Genomic DNA, 21,876 nt, shown 5'->3' on the forward strand with positions numbered 1-21,876 from the left:
CACACTCTGCAGTAATACCAACACACACAACTGGACACACTCTCTGCAGTAATACCAACACACACAACTGGACACACACTCTGCAGTAATACCAACACACACACCTGGACACACTCTACAGTAATACCAACACACACAACTGGACACACACTCTGCAGTAATACCAACACACACAACTGGACACACACTCTGCAGTAATACCAACACACACAACTGGACACACACTCTGCAGTAATACCAACACACACAACTGGACACACACTCTGCAGTAATACCAACACACACAACTGGACACACACTCTGCAGTAATACCAACACACACAACTGGACACACACTCTGCAGTAATACCAACACACACAACTGGACACACACTCTGCAGTAATACCAACACACACAACTGGACACACACTCTGCAGTAATACCAACACACACAACTGGACACACACTCTGCAGTAATACCAACACACACAACTGGACACACACTCTGCAGTAATACCAACACACACAACTGGACACACACTCTGCAGTAATACCAACACACACAACTGGACACACACTCTGCAGTAATACCAACACACACAACTGGACACACACAACTGGACACACACTCTGCAGTAATTCCAACACACACAACTGGACTACATCTGCAGTAATACCAACACACACAACTGGACACACACTCTGCAGTAATACCAACACACACAACTGGACACACACTCTGCAGTAATACCAACACACACAACTGGACACACACTCTGCAGTAATACCAACACACACAACTGGACACACACTCTGCAGTAATACCAACACACACAACTGGACACACACTCTACAGTAATACCAACACACACAACTGGACACACACAACTGGACACACACTCTGCAGTAATACCAACACACACAACTGGACACACACTCTGCAGTAATACCAACACACACAACTGGACACACTCTCTGCAGTAATACCAACACACACAACTGGACACACTCTGCAGTAATACCAACACACACAACTGGACACACTCTCTGCAGTAATACCAACACACACAACTGGACACACTCTGCAGTAATACCAACACACACAACTGGACACACACTCTGCAGTAATACCAACACACAAAACTGGACACACACAACTGGACACACACTCTGCAGTAATACCAACACACACAACTGGACACACTCTGCAGTAATACCAACACACACAACTGGACACACTCTCTGCAGTAATACCAACACACACAACTGGACACACACTCTGCAGTAATACCAACACACACAACTGGACACACTCTGTAGTAATACCAACACACACAACTGGACACACACTCTGCAGTAATACCAACACACACAACTGGACACACTCTACAGTAATACCAACACACACAACTGGACACACACTCTGCAGTAATACCAACACACACAACTGGACACACTGCAGTAATACCAACACACACAACTGGACACACACAACTGGACACACTCTCTGCAGTAATACCAACACACACAACTGGACACACACTCTGCAGTAATACCAACACACACAACTGGACACACACTCTGCAGTAATACCAACACACACAACTGGACACACACTCTGCAGTAATACCAACACACACAACTGGACACACACAACTGGACACACACTCTGCAGTAATACCAACACACACAACTGGACACACACAACTGGACACACACTCTGCAGTAATACCAACACACACAACTGGACACACTGCAGTAATACCAACACACACAACTGGACACACTCTGCAGTAATACCAACACACACAACTGGACACACACTCTGCAGTAATACCAACACACACAACTGGACACACACAACTGGACACACACTCTGCAGTAATACCAACACACACAACTGGACACACTCTGTAGTAATACCAACACACACAACTGGACACACACTCTGCAGTAATACCAACACACACAACTGGACACACTCTCTGTAGTAATACCAACACACACAACTGGACACACTCTCTGCAGTAATACCAACACACACAACTGGACACACACTCTGCAGTAATACCAACACACACACCTGGACACACTCTACAGTAATACCAACACACACAACTGGACACACACTCTGCAGTAATACCAACACACACAACTGGACACACACTCTGCAGTAATACCAACACACACAACTGGACACACACTCTGCAGTAATACCAACACACACAACTGGACACACACTCTGCAGTAATACCAACACACACAACTGGACACACACTCTGCAGTAATACCAACACACACAACTGGACACACACTCTGCAGTAATACCAACACACACAACTGGACACACACTCTGCAGTAATACCAACACACACAACTGGACACACACTCTGCAGTAATACCAACACACACAACTGGACACACACAACTGGACACACACTCTGCAGTAATTCCAACACACACAACTGGACTCTCTGCAGTAATACCAACACACACAACTGGACTCTCTGCAGTAATACCAACACACACAACTGGACACACACTCTGCAGTAATACCAACACACACAACTGGACACACACTCTGCAGTAATACCAACACACACAACTGGACACACACTCTGCAGTAATACCAACACACACAACTGGACACACACTCTGCAGTAATACCAACACACACAACTGGACACACACTCTACAGTAATACCAACACACACAACTGGACACACACAACTGGACACACACTCTGCAGTAATACCAACACACACAACTGGACACACACTCTGCAGTAATACCAACACACACAACTGGACACACACTCTGCAGTAATACCAACACACACAACTGGACACACTCTCTGCAGTAATACCAACACACACAACTGGACACACTGCAGTAATACCAACACACACAACTGGACACACACAACTGGACACACTCTCTGCAGTAATACCAACACACACAACTGGACACACTCTGCAGTAATACCAACACACACAACTGGACACACACTCTGCAGTAATACCAACACACACAACTGGACACACACAACTGGACACACACTCTGCAGTAATACCAACACACACAACTGGACACACTCTGCAGTAATACCAACACACACAACTGGACACACACTCTGCAGTAATACCAACACACACAACTGGACACACACTCTGCAGTAATACCAACACACACAACTGGACACACTCTCTGCAGTAATACCAACACACACAACTGGACACACACTCTGCAGTAATACCAACACACACAACTGGACACACTCTGCAGTAATACCAACACACACAACTGGACACACACTCTGCAGTAATACCAACACACACAACTGGACACACACTCTGCAGTAATACCAACACACACAACTGGACACACACTCTGCAGTAATACCAACACACACAACTGGACACACACTCTACAGTAATACCAACACACACAACTGGACACACACAACTGGACACACACTCTGCAGTAATACCAACACACACAACTGGACACACACTCTGCAGTAATACCAACACACACAACTGGACACACACTCTACAGTAATACCAACACACACAACTGGACACACACAACTAGACACACACTCTGCAGTAATACCAACACACACAACTGGACACACACTCTGCAGTAATACCAACACACACAACTGGACACACACTCTGCAGTAATACCAACACACACAACTGGACACACTCTCTGCAGTAATACCAACACACACAACTGGACACACTGCAGTAATACCAACACACACAACTGGACACACACAACTGGACACACTCTCTGCAGTAATACCAACACACACAACTGGACACACACTCTACAGTAATACCAACACACACAACTGGACACACACAACTGGACACACACTCTGCAGTAATACCAACACACACAACTGGACACACACTCTACAGTAATACCAACACACACAACTGGACACACACAACTGGACACACACTCTGCAGTAATACCAACACACACAACTGGACACACACTCTGCAGTAATACCAACACACACAACTGGACACACACTCTACAGTAATACCAACACACACAACTGGACACACTCTCTAAAGTAATACCAACACACACAACTGGACACACACTCTGCAGTAATACCAACACACACAACTGGACACACTCTCTGCAGTAATACCAACACACACAACTGGACACACACTCTGCAGTAATACCAACACACACACCTGGACACACTCTACAGTAATACCAACACACACAACTGGACACACACTCTGCAGTAATACCAACACACACAACTGGACACACACTCTGCAGTAATACCAACACACACAACTGGACACACACTCTGCAGTAATACCAACACACACAACTGGACACACACTCTGCAGTAATACCAACACACACAACTGGACACACACTCTGCAGTAATACCAACACACACAACTGGACACACACTCTGCAGTAATACCAACACACACAACTGGACACACACTCTGCAGTAATACCAACACACACAACTGGACACACACAACTGGACACACACTCTGCAGTAATTCCAACACACACAACTGGACTCTCTGCAGTAATACCAACACACACAACTGGACTCTCTGCAGTAATACCAACACACACAACTGGACACACACTCTGCAGTAATACCAACACACACAACTGGACACACACTCTGCAGTAATACCAACACACACAACTGGACACACACTCTGCAGTAATACCAACACACACAACTGGACACACACTCTGCAGTAATACCAACACACACAACTGGACACACACTCTACAGTAATACCAACACACACAACTGGACACACACAACTGGACACACACTCTGCAGTAATACCAACACACACAACTGGACACACACTCTGCAGTAATACCAACACACACAACTGGACACACACTCTGCAGTAATACCAACACACACAACTGGACACACTCTCTGCAGTAATACCAACACACACAACTGGACACACTGCAGTAATACCAACACACACAACTGGACACACACAACTGGACACACTCTCTGCAGTAATACCAACACACACAACTGGACACACTCTGCAGTAATACCAACACACACAACTGGACACACACTCTGCAGTAATACCAACACACACAACTGGACACACACAACTGGACACACACTCTGCAGTAATACCAACACACACAACTGGACACACTCTGCAGTAATACCAACACACACAACTGGACACACACTCTGCAGTAATACCAACACACACAACTGGACACACACTCTGCAGTAATACCAACACACACAACTGGACACACACTCTGCAGTAATACCAACACACACAACTGGACACACACTCTGCAGTAATACCAACACACACAACTGGACACACTCTGCAGTAATACCAACACACACAACTGGACACACACTCTGCAGTAATACCAACACACACAACTGGACACACACTCTGCAGTAATACCAACACACACAACTGGACACACACTCTGCAGTAATACCAACACACACAACTGGACACACACTCTACAGTAATACCAACACACACAACTGGACACACACAACTGGACACACACTCTGCAGTAATACCAACACACACAACTGGACACACACTCTGCAGTAATACCAACACACACAACTGGACACACACTCTACAGTAATACCAACACACACAACTGGACACACACAACTGGACACACACTCTGCAGTAATACCAACACACACAACTGGACACACACTCTGCAGTAATACCAACACACACAACTGGACACACACTCTGCAGTAATACCAACACACACAACTGGACAGACACTCTGCAGTAATACCAACACACACAACTGGACACACTGCAGTAATACCAACACACACAACTGGACACACACAACTGGACACACTCTCTGCAGTAATACCAACACACACAACTGGACACACACAACTGGACACACTCTGCAGTAATACCAACACACACAACTGGACACACACTCTACAGTAATACCAACACACACAACTGGACACACACTCTGCAGTAATACCAACACACACAACTGGACACACTCTCTGCAGTAATACCAACACACACAACTGGACACACACACTGCAGTAATACCAACACACACAACTGGACACACACTCTGCAGTAATACCAACACACACAACTGGACACACACTCTGCAGTAATACCAACACACACAACTGGACACACACAACTGGACACACACTCTGCAGTAATACCAACACACACAACTGGACACACACAACTGGACACACACTCTGCAGTAATACCAACACACACAACTGGACACACTGCAGTAATACCAACACACACAACTGGACACACTCTGCAGTAATACCAACACACACAACTGGACACACACTCTGCAGTAATACCAACACACACAACTGGACACACACAACTGGACACACACTCTGCAGTAATACCAACACACACAACTGGACACACTCTGCAGTAATACCAACACACACAACTGGACACACACTCTGCAGTAATACCAACACACACAACTGGACACACACTCTGCAGTAATACCAACACACACAACTGGACACACTCTCTGCAGTAATACCAACACACACAACTGGACACACACTCTGCAGTAATACCAACACACACACCTGGACACACTCTACAGTAATACCAACACACACAACTGGACACACACTCTGCAGTAATACCAACACACACAACTGGACACACACTCTGCAGTAATACCAACACACACAACTGGACACACACTCTGCAGTAATACCAACACACACAACTGGACACACACTCTGCAGTAATACCAACACACACAACTGGACACACACTCTGCAGTAATACCAACACACACAACTGGACACACACTCTGCAGTAATACCAACACACACAACTGGACACACACTCTGCAGTAATACCAACACACACAACTGGACACACACTCTGCAGTAATACCAACACACACAACTGGACACACACTCTGCAGTAATACCAACACACACAACTGGACACACACTCTGCAGTAATACCAACACACACAACTGGACACACACTCTGCAGTAATACCAACACACACAACTGGACACACACAACTGGACACACACTCTGCAGTAATTCCAACACACACAACTGGACACACACTCTGCAGTAATACCAACACACACAACTGGACACATACTCTGCAGTAATACCAACACACACAACTGGACACACACTCTGCAGTAATACCAACACACACAACTGGACACACACTCTGCAGTAATACCAACACACACAACTGGACACACACTCTGCAGTAATACCAACACACACAACTGGACACACACTCTACAGTAATACCAACACACACAACTGGACACACACAACTGGACACACACTCTGCAGTAATACCAACACACACAACTGGACACACACTCTGCAGTAATACCAACACACACAACTGGACACACACTCTGCAGTAATACCAACACACACAACTGGACACACTCTCTGCAGTAATACCAACACACACAACTGGACACACTGCAGTAATACCAACACACACAACTGGACACACACAACTGGACACACTCTCTGCAGTAATACCAACACACACAACTGGACACACTCTGCAGTAATACCAACACACACAACTGGACACACACTCTGCAGTAATACCAACACACACAACTGGACACACACAACTGGACACACACTCTGCAGTAATACCAACACACACAACTGGACACACTCTGCAGTAATACCAACACACACAACTGGACACACACTCTGCAGTAATACCAACACACACAACTGGACACACACTCTGCAGTAATACCAACACACACAACTGGACACACTCTCTGCAGTAATACCAACACACACAACTGGACACACACTCTGCAGTAATACCAACACACACAACTGGACACACACTCTGCAGTAATACCAACACACACAACTGGACACACACTCTGCAGTAATACCAACACACACAACTGGACAGACACTCTGCAGTAATACCAACACACACAACTGGACAAACACACAAACTGGACACACTCTCTGCAGTAATACCAACACACACAACTGGACACACACTCTGCAGTAATACCAACACACACAACTGGACACACACTCTGCAGTAATACCAACACACACAACTGGACACACACTCTGCAGTAATACCAACACACAACTGGACACACTCTGCAGTAATACCAACACACAACTGGACACACTCTGTAGTAATACCAACACACACAACTGGACACACACTCTGCAGTAATACCAACACACACAACTGGACACACACATCTGCAGACACTCTGCAGTAATACCAACACACACAACTGGACACACACTCTGCAGTAATACCAACACACACAACTGGACACACACTCTGCAGTAATACCAACACACACAACTGGACACACACTCTGCAGTAATACCAACACACACAACTGGACACACACTCTGCAGTAATACCAACACACACAACTGGACACACACTCTGCGGTAATACCAACACACACAACTGGACACACACTCTGCAGTAATACCAACACACACAACTGGACACACACAACTGGACACACACTCTGCAGTAATTCCAACACACACAACTGGACACACACTCTGCAGTAATACCAACACACACAACTGGACACACACTCTGCAGTAATACCAACACACACAACTGGACACACACAACTGGACACACACTCTGCAGTAATACCAACACACACAACTGGACACACACAACTGGACACACACTCTGCAGTAATACCAACACACACAACTGGACACACTACAGTAATACCAACACACACAACTGGACACACTCTGCAGTAATACCAACACACACAACTGGACACACACTCTGCAGTAATACCAACACACACAACTGGACACACACAACTGGACACACACTCTGCAGTAATACCAACACACACAACTGGACACACTCTGCAGTAATACCAACACACACAACTGGACACACACTCTGCAGTAATACCAACACACACAACTGGACACACACTCTGCAGTAATACCAACACACACAACTGGACACACTCTCTGCAGTAATACCAACACACACAACTGGACACACTCTGCAGTAATACCAACACACACACCTGGACACACTCTACAGTAATACCAACACACACAACTGGACACACACTCTGCAGTAATACCAACACACACAACCTGACACACACTCTGCAGTAATACCAACACACACAACTGGACTCTCTGCAGTAATACCAACACACACAACTGGACACACACTCTGCAGTAATACCAACACACACAACTGCACTCTCTGCAGTAATACCAACACACACAACTGGACACACTCTGCAGTAATACCAACACACACAACTGGACACACTCTCTACAGTAATACCAACACACACAACTGGACACACTCTGCAGTAATACCAACACACACAACTGGACACACTCTGCAGTAATACCAACACACACAACTGGACACACACTCTGCAGTAATACCAACACACACAACTGGACACACTCTGCAGTAATACCAACACACACAACTGGACTCTCTGCAGTAATACCAACACACACAACTGGACACACACTCTGCAGTAATACCAACACACACAACTGGACATACTCTGCAGTAATACCAACACACACAACTGGACACACACAACTGGACACACACTCTGCAGTAATACCAACACACACAACTGGACACACACTCTACAGTAATACCAACACACACAACTGGACACACACTCTGCAGTAATACCAACACACACAACTGGACACACTCTCTGCAGTAATACCAACACACACAACTGGACACACACTCTACAGTAATACCAACACACACAACTGGACACACACTCTACAGTAATACCAACACACACAACTGGACACACACAACTGGACACACACTGCAGTAATACCAACACACACAACTGGACACACACTCTGCAGTAATACCAACACACACAACTGGACACACTGCAGTAATACCAACACACACAACTGGACACACTTTGCAGTAATACCAACACACACAACTGGACACACTGCAGTAATACCAACACACACAACTGGACACACTCTGCAGTAATACCAACACACACAACTGGACACACTCTGCAGTAATACCAACACACACAACTGGACACACACTCTGCAGTAATACCAACACACACAACTGGACACACTCTCTACAGTAATACCAACACACACAACTGGTCACACTCTCTACAGTAATACCAACACACACAACTGGACACACACAACTGGACACACTCTCTGCAGTAGTACCAACACACACAACTGGACACTGCAGTAATACCAACACACACAACTGGACACACACAACTGGACACACTCTCTACAGTAATACCAACACACACAACTGGACACACACAACTGGACACACTCTCTGCAGTAGTACCAACACACACAACTGGACTCTCTGCAGTAATACCAACACACACAACTGGACACACACTCTGCAGTAATACCAACACACACAACTGGACACACACTCTGCAGTAATACCAACACACAACTGGACACACTCTACAGTAATACCAACACACACAACTGGACACACACTCTGCAGTAATACCAACACACACAACTGGACACACACTCTGCAGTAATACCAACACACACAACTGGACAGACACTCTGCAGTAATACCAACACACACAACTGGACACACACTCTGCAGTAATACCAACACACACAACTGGACACACACTCTGCAGTAATACCAACACACACAACTGGACACACACTCTGCAGTAATACCAACACACACAACTGGACACACACTCTGCAGTAATACCAACACACACAACTGGACACACACTCTGCGGTAATACCAACACACACAACTGGACACACACTCTGCAGTAATACCAACACACACAACTGGACACACACAACTGGACACACACTCTGCAGTAATTCCAACACACACAACTGGACACACACTCTGCAGTAATACCAACACACACAACTGGACACACACTCTGCAGTAATACCAACACACACAACTGGACACACACAACTGGACACACACTCTGCAGTAATACCAACACACACAACTGGACACACACAACTGGACACACACTCTGCAGTAATACCAACACACACAACTGGACACACTGCAGTAATACCAACACACACAACTGGACACACTCTGCAGTAATACCAACACACACAACTGGACACACACTCTGCAGTAATACCAACACACACAACTGGACACACACAACTGGACACACACTCTGCAGTAATACCAACACACACAACTGGACACACTCTGCAGTAATACCAACACACACAACTGGACACACACTCTGCAGTAATACCAACACACACAACTGGACACACACTCTGCAGTAATACCAACACACACAACTGGACACACTCTCTGCAGTAATACCAACACACACAACTGGACACACACTCTGCAGTAATACCAACACACACACCTGGACACACACTCTGCAGTAATACCAACACACACACCTGGACACACACTCTGCAGTAATACCAACACACACAACTGGACACACACTCTGCAGTAATACCAACACACACAACTGGACTCTCTGCAGTAATACCAACACACACAACTGGACACACTCTGCAGTAATACCAACACACACAACTGGACTCTCTGCAGTAATACCAACACACACAACTGGACACACACTCTGCAGTAATACCAACACACACAACCTGACACACACTCTGCAGTAATACCAACACACACAACTGGACTCTCTGCAGTAATACCAACACACACAACTGGACACACACTCTGCAGTAATACCAACACACACAACTGGACTCTCTGCAGTAATACCAACACACACAACTGGACACACTCTGCAGTAATACCAACACACACAACTGGACACACTCTCTACAGTAATACCAACACACACAACTGGACACACTCTGCAGTAATACCAACACACACAACTGGACACACTCTGCAGTAATACCAACACACACAACTGGACACACTCTCTACAGTAATACCAACACACACAACTGGACACACTCTGCAGTAATACCAACACACACAACTGGACACACACTCTGCAGTAATACCAACACACACAACTGGACACACACTCTGCAGTAATACCAACACACACAACTGGACACACACTCTGCAGTAATACCAACACACACAACTGGACATACTCTGCAGTAATACCAACACACACAACTGGACACACACAACTGGACACACACTCTGCAGTAATACCAACACACACAACTGGACACACACTCTACAGTAATACCAACACACACAACTGGACACACACTCTGCAGTAATACCAACACACACAACTGGACACACACTCTACAGTAATACCAACACACACAACTGGACACACACTCTACAGTAATACCAACACACACAACTGGACACACACAACTGGACACACACTGCAGTAATACCAACACACACAACTGGACACACACTCTGCAGTAATACCAACACACACAACTGGACACACTGCAGTAATACCAACACACACAACTGGACACACTTTGCAGTAATACCAACACACACAACTGGACACACTGCAGTAATACCAACACACACAACTGGACACACACTCTGCAGTAATACCAACACACACAACTGGACACAGTCTGCAGTAATACCAACACACACAACTGGACACAGTCTGCAGTAATACCAACACACACAACTGGACACACTCTGCAGTAATACCAACACACACAACTGGACACACACTTTACAGTAATACCAACACACACAACTGGACACACTCTCTACAGTAATACCAACACACACAACTGGTCACACTCTCTACAGTAATACCAACACACACAACTGGACACACACAACTGGACACACTCTCTGCAGTAGTACCAACACACACAACTGGACACTGCAGTAATACCAACACACACAACTGGACACACACAACTGGACACACTCTCTACAGTAATACCAACACACACAACTGGACACACACAACTGGACACACTCTCTGCAGTAGTACCAACACACACAACTGGACTCTCTGCAGTAATACCAACACACACAACTGGACACACTCTCTGCAGTAGTACCAACACACACAACTGGACACACTCTCTGCAGTAGTACCAACACACACAACTGGACACACTCTCTGCAGTAATACCAACACACACACATCCTGACCTACCTACCTGTCCTGTACACACACATCCTGACCTACCTACCTGTCCTGTACACACACATCCTGACCTACCTACCTGTCCTGTACACACACACTGCACCAGGTCTGCAGAAATCATAATACTAATGTATCTCAGAGGCTGGGAGAAACTCATGACTGCATGGGATAGAAGAAAAGGACTGTGATGCTCAGTGACTTCTTTGAATTTGTATACATAAAAGGTTTCCAACATTTCCAAACGTCAAATGATATTTTGTAGAAGGTGTTGATAGACATGTTCTGAATAACTGGTCATCTTCTCACTACAAACTTCCACAATACGTTTTAGTCTCCACTCTTCAAACCTGAACTTGGTGGTAGAACTTCTGCCAATCATGTGTCATTTCCAATAACTATACTTATGATTGAGTACCTAGTCCTCCCCTTTTTTGGTTCATGGATAGATTCTAAGAGACTGACGCTCTTGTGTGGATGTTCGTCATGGCAAGGCCAAACACTTTCAGAAATTAATATCTTTCAAGTATGTGTCTGACAATATCAGTCAAATCTAACATGCATCGCATTGACATCCTCTGGATAGCTGAAGACGGGATAAAGAGATGGTAGCTCACTTTCAAGAGTGCTCTGCGGATGATGGAGGAGGGGAGGGAAAAGGTGCAAAGCCGGGCTATCAGGCCGTTCATCTCCTAATAACTCAATATTATTTCTTATAAGTGTGGGCCTTATGAGTAAAGACAGAGATAATTGCGATCCGTGTCTAATCTTTCAGGCGGGGAGGATTCTCTTGATGAGGCTATTTTGTGAGGCTGATCAATGACCCAGTAAGACTGTGCTCAGGCTCTCAGCTGCATCCTCCCGTAGCTGGCTCTTTGAACAGGGTTCTGAACCCTCATAAAAGACACCCAGATCACTTTTCATCTTTACCTTGCAGCAGGCAGGTTCACTCTTCCAGTAGCATCATCAGTAGCAGCCCTTTAGATGAGTTGCGTCTCTGTCCTCCTCTCTCGTTTTCTATCCATCTGTCTCTCGCTCTTCTCTCTCTTTCTCTTCTCTCTCTCTGTCACAGACTTACACTCAAGCGTCAGGATGTGATGGAGCTTAATATGCACAGAAGAGCAGAGTCAACAATTCTAACAATCTTTCCAGCATAGAGACATGTCAGAATACATCACACGAGGCATCTTGTCAGACCAAATCAATGGCTTTTTCAACTCTTTGGTATAAAAGGAAGGTGTGTGGGTGCACTTTTCAAATCCCTGAATTGAAAGAAACTTCTTTCAATGGGATGATGTATAATTCAGAAATAAACATTGGCATTTTATTGACATGCAGCTACTTGATAATTGATTGAAGTGTCATCTTATATTGTGTGGTGTTTTACTGTACGGTATATTTAGTGTTCAAGTTGGATTGGTGTCTTGTGTGTTATTGGGCATGGTGGGAGTGGCCCTGTGTTGTAATATTTGAGGCCAGTCTCGAGACCACATGCTGGGTGTCTCAGTCTTGTTCCTGTGTTGTAGTATTTGAGACCAGTCTCGAGACCACATGTTGGGTGTCTCAGTCTTGTCCCTGTGTTGTAATATTTGAGGCCAGTCTCGAGACCACATGTTGGGTGTCTCAGTCTTGTCCCTGTGTTGTAGTATTTGAGGCCAGTCTCGAGACCACATGTTGGGTGTCTCAGTCTTGTTCCTGTGTTTTAGTATTTGAGGCCAGTCTCGAGACCACATGTTGGGTGTCTCAGTCTTGTCCCTGTGTTGTAGTATTTGAGACCAGTCTCGAGACCACATGTTGGGTGTCTCAGTCTTGTCCCTGTGTTGTAGTATTTGAGGCCAGTCTCGAGACCACATGTTGGGTGTCTCAGTCTTGTCCCTGTGTTTTAGTATTTGAGACCAGTCTCGAGACCACATGTTGGGTGTCTCAGTCTTGTCCCTGTGTTTTAGTATTTGAGGCCAGTCTCGAGACCACATGTTGGGTGTCTCAGTCTTGTCCCTGTGTTTTAGTATTTGAGGCCAGTCTCGAGACCACATGTTGGGTGTCTCAGTCTTGTCCCTGTGTTGTAGTATTTGAGGCCAGTCTCGAGACCACATGTTGGGTGTCTCAGTCTTGTCCCTGTGTTGTAGTATTTGAGGCCAGTCTCGAGACCACATGTTGGGTGTCTCAGTCTTGTCCCTGTGTTGTAGTATTTGAGACCAGTCTCGAGACCACATGTTGGGTGTCTCAGTCTTGTCCCTGTGTTGTAGTATTTGAGACCAGTCTCGAGACCACATGTTGGGTGTCTCAGTCTTGTCCCTGTGTTTTAGTATTTGAGGCCAGTCTCGAGACCACATGTTGGGTGTCTCAGTCTTGTCCCTGTGTTGTAGTATTTGAGGCCAGTCTCGAGACCACATGTTGGGTGTCTCAGTCTTGTCCCTGTGTTGTAGTATTTGAGACCAGTCTCGAGACCACATGTTGGGTGTCTCAGTCTTGTCCCTGTGTTGTAATATTTGAGGCCAGTCTCGAGACCACATGTTGGGTGTCTCAGTCTTGTCCCTGTGTTGTAGTATTTGAGGCCAGTCTCGAGACCACATGTTGGGTGTCTCAGTCTTGTCCCTGTGTTGTAGTATTTGAGACCAGTCTCGAGACCACATGTTTGGTGTCTCAGTCTTGTCCCTGTGTTGTAATATTTGAGGCCAGTCTCGAGACCACATGTTGGGTGTCTCAGTCTTGTCCCTGTGTTGTAGTATTTGAGGCCAGTCTCGAGACCACATGTTGGGTGTCTCAGTCTTGTCCCTGTGTTTTAGTATTTGAGACCAGTCTCGAGACCACATGTTGGGTGTCTCAGTCTTGTCCCTGTGTTGTAGTATTTGAGGCCAGTTTCGAGACCACATGTTGGGTGTCTCAGTCTTGTCCCTGTGTTTTAGTATTTGAGGCCAGTCTCGAGACCACATGTTGGGTGTCTCAGTCTTGTCCCTGTGTTTTAGTATTTGAGGCCAGTCTCGAGACCACATGTTGGGTGTCTCAGTCTTGTTCCTGTGTTTTAGTATTTGAGGCCAGTCTCGAGACCACATGTTGGGTGTCTCAGTCTTGTTCCTGTGTTGTAGTATTTGAGACCAGTCTCGAGACCACATGTTGGGTGTCTCAGTCTTGTCCCTGTGTTGTAGTATTTGAGGCCAGTCTCGAGACCACATGTTGGGTGTCTCAGTCTTGTCCCTGTGTTGTAGTATTTGAGGCCAGTCTCGAGACCACATGTTGGGTGTCTCAGTCTTGTCCCTGTGTCGGAAATGTTTTTATTCGGTCTTGACTTTGTCTCGGACAATGAGGACTTGTAATTTCTGGCCGACACCAATCAGATTCCATTCAGTCAGCCCATTAAACCACTTTGCCAGGCCAAATATATACACTCCTTTCATTACACATTAAAATCTTATCGCCTATTGAAATCTGGGCTTCCTACTTTACTCGTAACATTACTGTCCTTTACATTTGTTGAAAAAATATCCTCAAACTTTGTCACCCTCGTCAGAATTTCCTTGATTTGCTGGTAGGGAGGAGTGGGGGACATTGTTCGAACATTGCGCTCTCACTATTAGTAAGGGGAGACTTGGGGAAGATGTCATACTGTATATTTTGTCTTTGTATCTATTAGAGACCTGTTTGGGTAAGTGATCCTTAGTGGAGTGTCTCTCTGTTTTCCTCAGCAGCATATTGTCACCATTCTGAATGTCTACACCATCCATATGTTCTTCTGAAATATCAACACAGAAATACTGGACAATTCTGGTTGCGATTTGACACAATTACAACCATGTTCTTGATTTCGAATCACATTTTTCTGGTCGCCCCCCTCCTAAGTCTTGGTTTTGAATCGGTCTCGCTTTAGGTGGTCTCAAACACAACACTGCCTTTGGATTTGCCAGTGCTGCTCCTAATGTGACTAATGTCCTGTTCTCCTCTTCCTCTCTGTCTTCCTCTTCTTCTTCTCCCTGTATCTACTTCTCAGTAGTACCACTGCACTCTAACATCTCCACCGTCCCTCCACCTCCTCCTCCTCCTCCACTTCCTCCTCCTCTTCCTCCTGTCTCTCAGGCACCTCCCCCTCCTCCTCCTCTAAGCAACGGATTTCACTTCTCGTTTGTCTAATCAGAGAAAACAAAGTAAGGACTAACAGCATGCTAATGGCATTGAGGCTTCACTAATTCTCTCCAACATGGTGCTGCTTCACACCTCTCTGTCTGCATGATCACTCCACTGTTGTAATTCTGAAGGTAGTAGATCACCCCTCTCATTATCGTCAGCGTACCTACACATCTGCAGGCAGCCAGCTAATCTCAATGTGCTAATTGTCTGTAAATTGTTTTTGTAACTTTATCTAAAATGTGTGTTGGGCAGGGTAAGGGGGCAAAACAAATGCCACTAGCTACGTGAGCATTGTGTGTAATTAACAAAGAAGTGAGACACCTTTTGCTTCAGCACCTTGACAGTGGAACAAGTGTTCACAGCTGCATTCCACAACACCAATTATCCCACCATCTGTAGACTGCTAACAGTATTCACCAAAACATGTAGAACAGGGAGAAAAATAAAAGTGACACTATTTTTAATGTGCAAACACATTGGGACTGATCATGATACTGTGTGTGTGTCCAGTTAACTTTGGCCCGTGGCACTCTCAGGCTCTCTACTGTACTGGCTCAATCATGCACCATCCGTTGGCTATCCTTGACTACTAATCCTATCCCCGTCCTTATCCATAGCACTCTGCAATATGTGTGGGACAGTGCGCATGTCTTTGTGTATATTTGGTGTCTTCCACCTTTTTGGTGTCTGTCAACAACCCTGTCCTGTTTCCTTCCTCGTCCATGTGTGCTGCTCAGCTGAAAGGGTCGGGGTCAGAGGTTATGATGTGTGGACATTTGGAAATGCCCAAATGACACCTTATTCCCTATATAGTGCACTACTTTTGACCAGGACCCATAGGGCCTATGTAGTGAATAGGATGCTGTTTGAGATGCAGACAATATGTTTGGAGATGGTTCAGTATGCACAGCCAAGCCTACAATCTGCACTTACATACATATATATCTGGAAAGGAAATTGTTATAGAGTAAACGACAGCTATGTTTGTTTCTAAAGGATACCTAAAGATACACCTCCTGTATGTGTTCTAAAAGAAACACACTGTGTTCACTGAATCAGTCTCACACACAGTATGATGTTGTTGTATGACTTTGTTGTTTTCACCGCTTGGTTTAACAGGACACTGTAGCATTTCATTCAGTTGCTTCAGGTTTGTTGTGATGTGAGTTGAGTTTGAGGGAAATAAATGACTCAAAATTCTTCTACTATGTGACATGCTGTACAGAAAGACAGAGAGCAGAGAATGTTTACCAGTTCACCATGTAGTAAGGTACAATGATCCATTAATTCCATATGCCGTGTATGGTGGCTTGGGTTTTTGTCTTTCTTGCTTTCAAAAAAGGTAGTTTTCTCATGGTTTCCTATGAGACTAATATTCCCTTTTAAAGATCTGGTGTGTTGTATGATGCACTTTATGTTGTGGTGAGATCTGCTGCATCATCTACATTGTGGCTGCGATGCGTTTAGGTTAATAACCTTTACCCATGTATAGTACTGTACTTTGGTATTCAGTAAGACCATGGTATTTGATTAATATATATATATATATATATATACAGTGGGGAGAACAAGTATTTGATACACTGCCGATTTTGCCGATTATCCTACTTACAAAGCATGTAGAGGTCTGTAATTTTTTATCATAGGTACACTTCAACTGTGAGAGACGGAATCTAAAACAAAAATCCCGAAAATCACATTGTATGATTTTTAAGTAATTAATTCGCATTTTATTGCATGACATAAGTATTTGATACATCAGAAAAGCAGAACTTAATATTTGGTACAGAATCCTTTGTTTGCAATTACAGAGATCATACGTTTCCTGTAGTTCTTGACCAGGTTTGCACATACTGCAGCAGGGATTTTGGCCCACTCCTCCATACAGACCTTCTCCAGATCCTTCAGGTTTCGGGGCTGTCGCTGGGCAATACGGACTTTCAGCTCCCTCCAAAGATTTTCTATTGGGTTCAGGTCTGGAGACTGGCTAGGCCACTCCAGGACCTTGAGATACTTCTTACGGAGCCACTCCTTAGTTGCCCTGGCTGTGTGTTTCGGGTCGTTGTCATGCTGGAAGACCCAGCCACGACCCATCATCAATGCTCTTACTGAGGGAAGGAGGTTGTTGGCTAAGATCTCGCAATACATGGCCCCATCCATCCTCCCCTCAATACGGTGCAGTCGTCCTGTCCCCTTTGCAGAAAAGCATCCCCAAAGAATGATGTTTCCACCTCCATGCTTCACGGTTGGGATGGTGTTCTTGGGGTTGTACTCATCCTTCTTCTTCCTCCAAACACGGCGAGTGGAGTTTAGACCAAAAAGATCTATTTTTGAATCATCAGACCACATGACCTTCTCCCATTCCTCCTCTGGATCATCCAGATGGTCATTGGCAAACTTCAGACGGGCCTGGACATGCGCCTGCTTGAGCAGGGGGACCTTGTGTGCGCTGCAGGATTTTAATCCATGACGGCGTAGTGTGTTACTAATGGTTTTCTTTGAGACTGTGGTCCCAGCTCTCTTCAGGTCATTGACCAGGTCCTGCCGTGTAGTTCTGGGCTGATCCCTCACCTTCCTCATGATCATTGATGCCCCACGAGGTGAGATCTTGCATGGAGCCCCAGACCGAGGGTGATTGACCATCATCTTGAACTTCTTCTATTTTCTTCTATTTTCTAATAATTGCGCCAACAGTTGTTGCCTTCTCACCAAGCTGCTTGCCTATTGTCCTGTAGCCCATCCCAGCCTTGTGCAGGTCTACAATTTTATCCCTGATGTCCTTACACAGCTCTCTGGTCTTGGCCATTGTGGAGAGGTTGGAGTCTGTTTGATTGAGTGTGTGGACAGGTGTCTTTTATACAGGTAACGAGTTCAAACAGGTGCAGTTAATACAGGTAATGAGTGGAGAACAGGAGGGCTTCTTAAAGAAAAACTAACAGGTCTGTGAGAGCCGGAATTCTTACTGGTTGGTAGGTGTTCAAATACTTATGTCATGCAATAAAATGCAAATGAATTACTTAAAAATCATACAATGTGATTTTCTGGATTTTTGTTTTAGATTCTGTCTCTCACAGTTGAAGTGTACCTATGATAAAAATTACAGACCTCTACATGCTTTGTAAGTAGGAAAACCTGCAAAATCGGCAGTGTATCAAATACTTGTTCTCCCCACTGTATATATATTTCTATTTTACTAGCCTAAAGTCCTGCTAATACTGTTTGATTGAATCCCAGCTAAGAATGTATTCTTCATTTCCTCCCATTCTTCCATTCTGCTTGGTGTTCTAGAATTTCTAATAGTCTTCCTAAACTAACTTTATGTTTTTTGTTGATTTTCCCTCAGCCAAAGCGCTTTCTGGACACTGAGGTGCTGTTCCATGATGACAATACAACCTGAATTCTTGAAGAAAGAAAGACTTTGTCTGGTTGTGACAGTTACACTGTAATACAGTAGATGAGTGTTAGTGAACATTTAACCTGCCCTCAGTAGCACGCAGCAGGACTTACTCGCTGATGCATTTTTAGTAGCTAAAATGAAGTAACTATTTTCTTAAGAAAATGTATGTCTGCCGTGAAAGCTGCTGTGCATATTAACTTTGGAAGTGTCTGACAGATGTTAATCCCATAATAGAAAATGTTTTATACATGTTATTGCACTTTTAGCATTATACTGTATCATAGTAAAGAACTGAAAGAGATATTTTCAAGGTGAGAATGTAGTGTGATCTGAATTTGAAGGGAACTTGTATTTTTTCAAAAAAGTTAATGAGAGTATTCACCAACTGGAAGGTCGATATGAACATGATAAGGTACTGAACATGTGTCATGTTGATTGTATTTTTGTCAAAACTCAGATGATATTCTTACACCAAATCACTTGAAATGTAATTTGTGTTTGTATCTAGCACTGCCAGTCTCTTATTGGCTTGCCAAATGGATTTTATTTTTGCTTACAACATTGGGAGGAGAATAACATTGAACATAATATTTTCTGGACGGCTTGGGCAGGTTGCACAATGATAATTATTAAAAATGTAAATATTAAAGATATTAACATGACGTTTGCCTCATCAAATGTTTTGTCTTCAGACAACAGACTCATGCAGTAGTCGTAATAACCGTTTTAAAATGATAACGGTATACTGAGGTATTCAGAGAATGTGAACCCCCAAAACTCTTAGGTCTTATAGCCTATTGTACAGTATTGAATTGAAATCATATGTTATCGCGTCAGTTTAATAATTGTACTACTCTGTGGATGACAGTTGAATAATATGGTTGACTGTGTCGGAATCTTCAAAACCCTTTATCTTGTGCCAGTTCTGATAACCTTCTCTTCATGCTGACCAAAAAGTACAACATGTAGCCTCATCACAGCTCCAAGGATTCTCTTTGAACATCCTTATTGATTGCTTTGACCTGTTACATTTCATTCTATTATCTGAGAAGGGAATCCAACTTTACAGGCTCAAACCAAATGAGGTAAACTTTCAGTACAAAAAACCTTGAAATGTTTCTTTAGTTCAAAGCTTCTCTTTCTTAAAGGGTATTTTTTATTCTGTGTCTACATTTTCAACTGGGAAGG

At 44.6% G+C, this 21,876-nt stretch overlaps 1 protein-coding gene across 15 annotated transcripts in view; it reads left to right on the forward strand.

The window, feature by feature from the left end:
• Positions 1-21,350, forward strand: part of plekha7b (pleckstrin homology domain containing, family A member 7b) — a 173,839-nt gene extending 152,489 nt beyond the window's left edge. For all 15 annotated transcript variants that reach the window (XM_071380878.1, XM_071380877.1, XM_071380884.1 and 12 more), the window contains 2 exons: positions 17,155-17,308; positions 20,635-21,350. In XM_071380878.1, coding sequence (XP_071236979.1) covers positions 17,155-17,294 — 140 coding nt within the window. In that variant the 3' untranslated portion in view covers positions 17,295-17,308; positions 20,635-21,350. The remainder of the gene's footprint in view (positions 1-17,154; positions 17,309-20,634) is intronic.
• Positions 21,351-21,876: the final 526 nt, after the last annotated feature.

Source organism: Salvelinus alpinus, chromosome 33 (genome assembly GCF_045679555.1).
Source record: "Salvelinus alpinus chromosome 33, SLU_Salpinus.1, whole genome shotgun sequence".
Classification (NCBI taxonomy): Eukaryota; Metazoa; Chordata; class Actinopteri; order Salmoniformes; family Salmonidae; genus Salvelinus; species Salvelinus alpinus.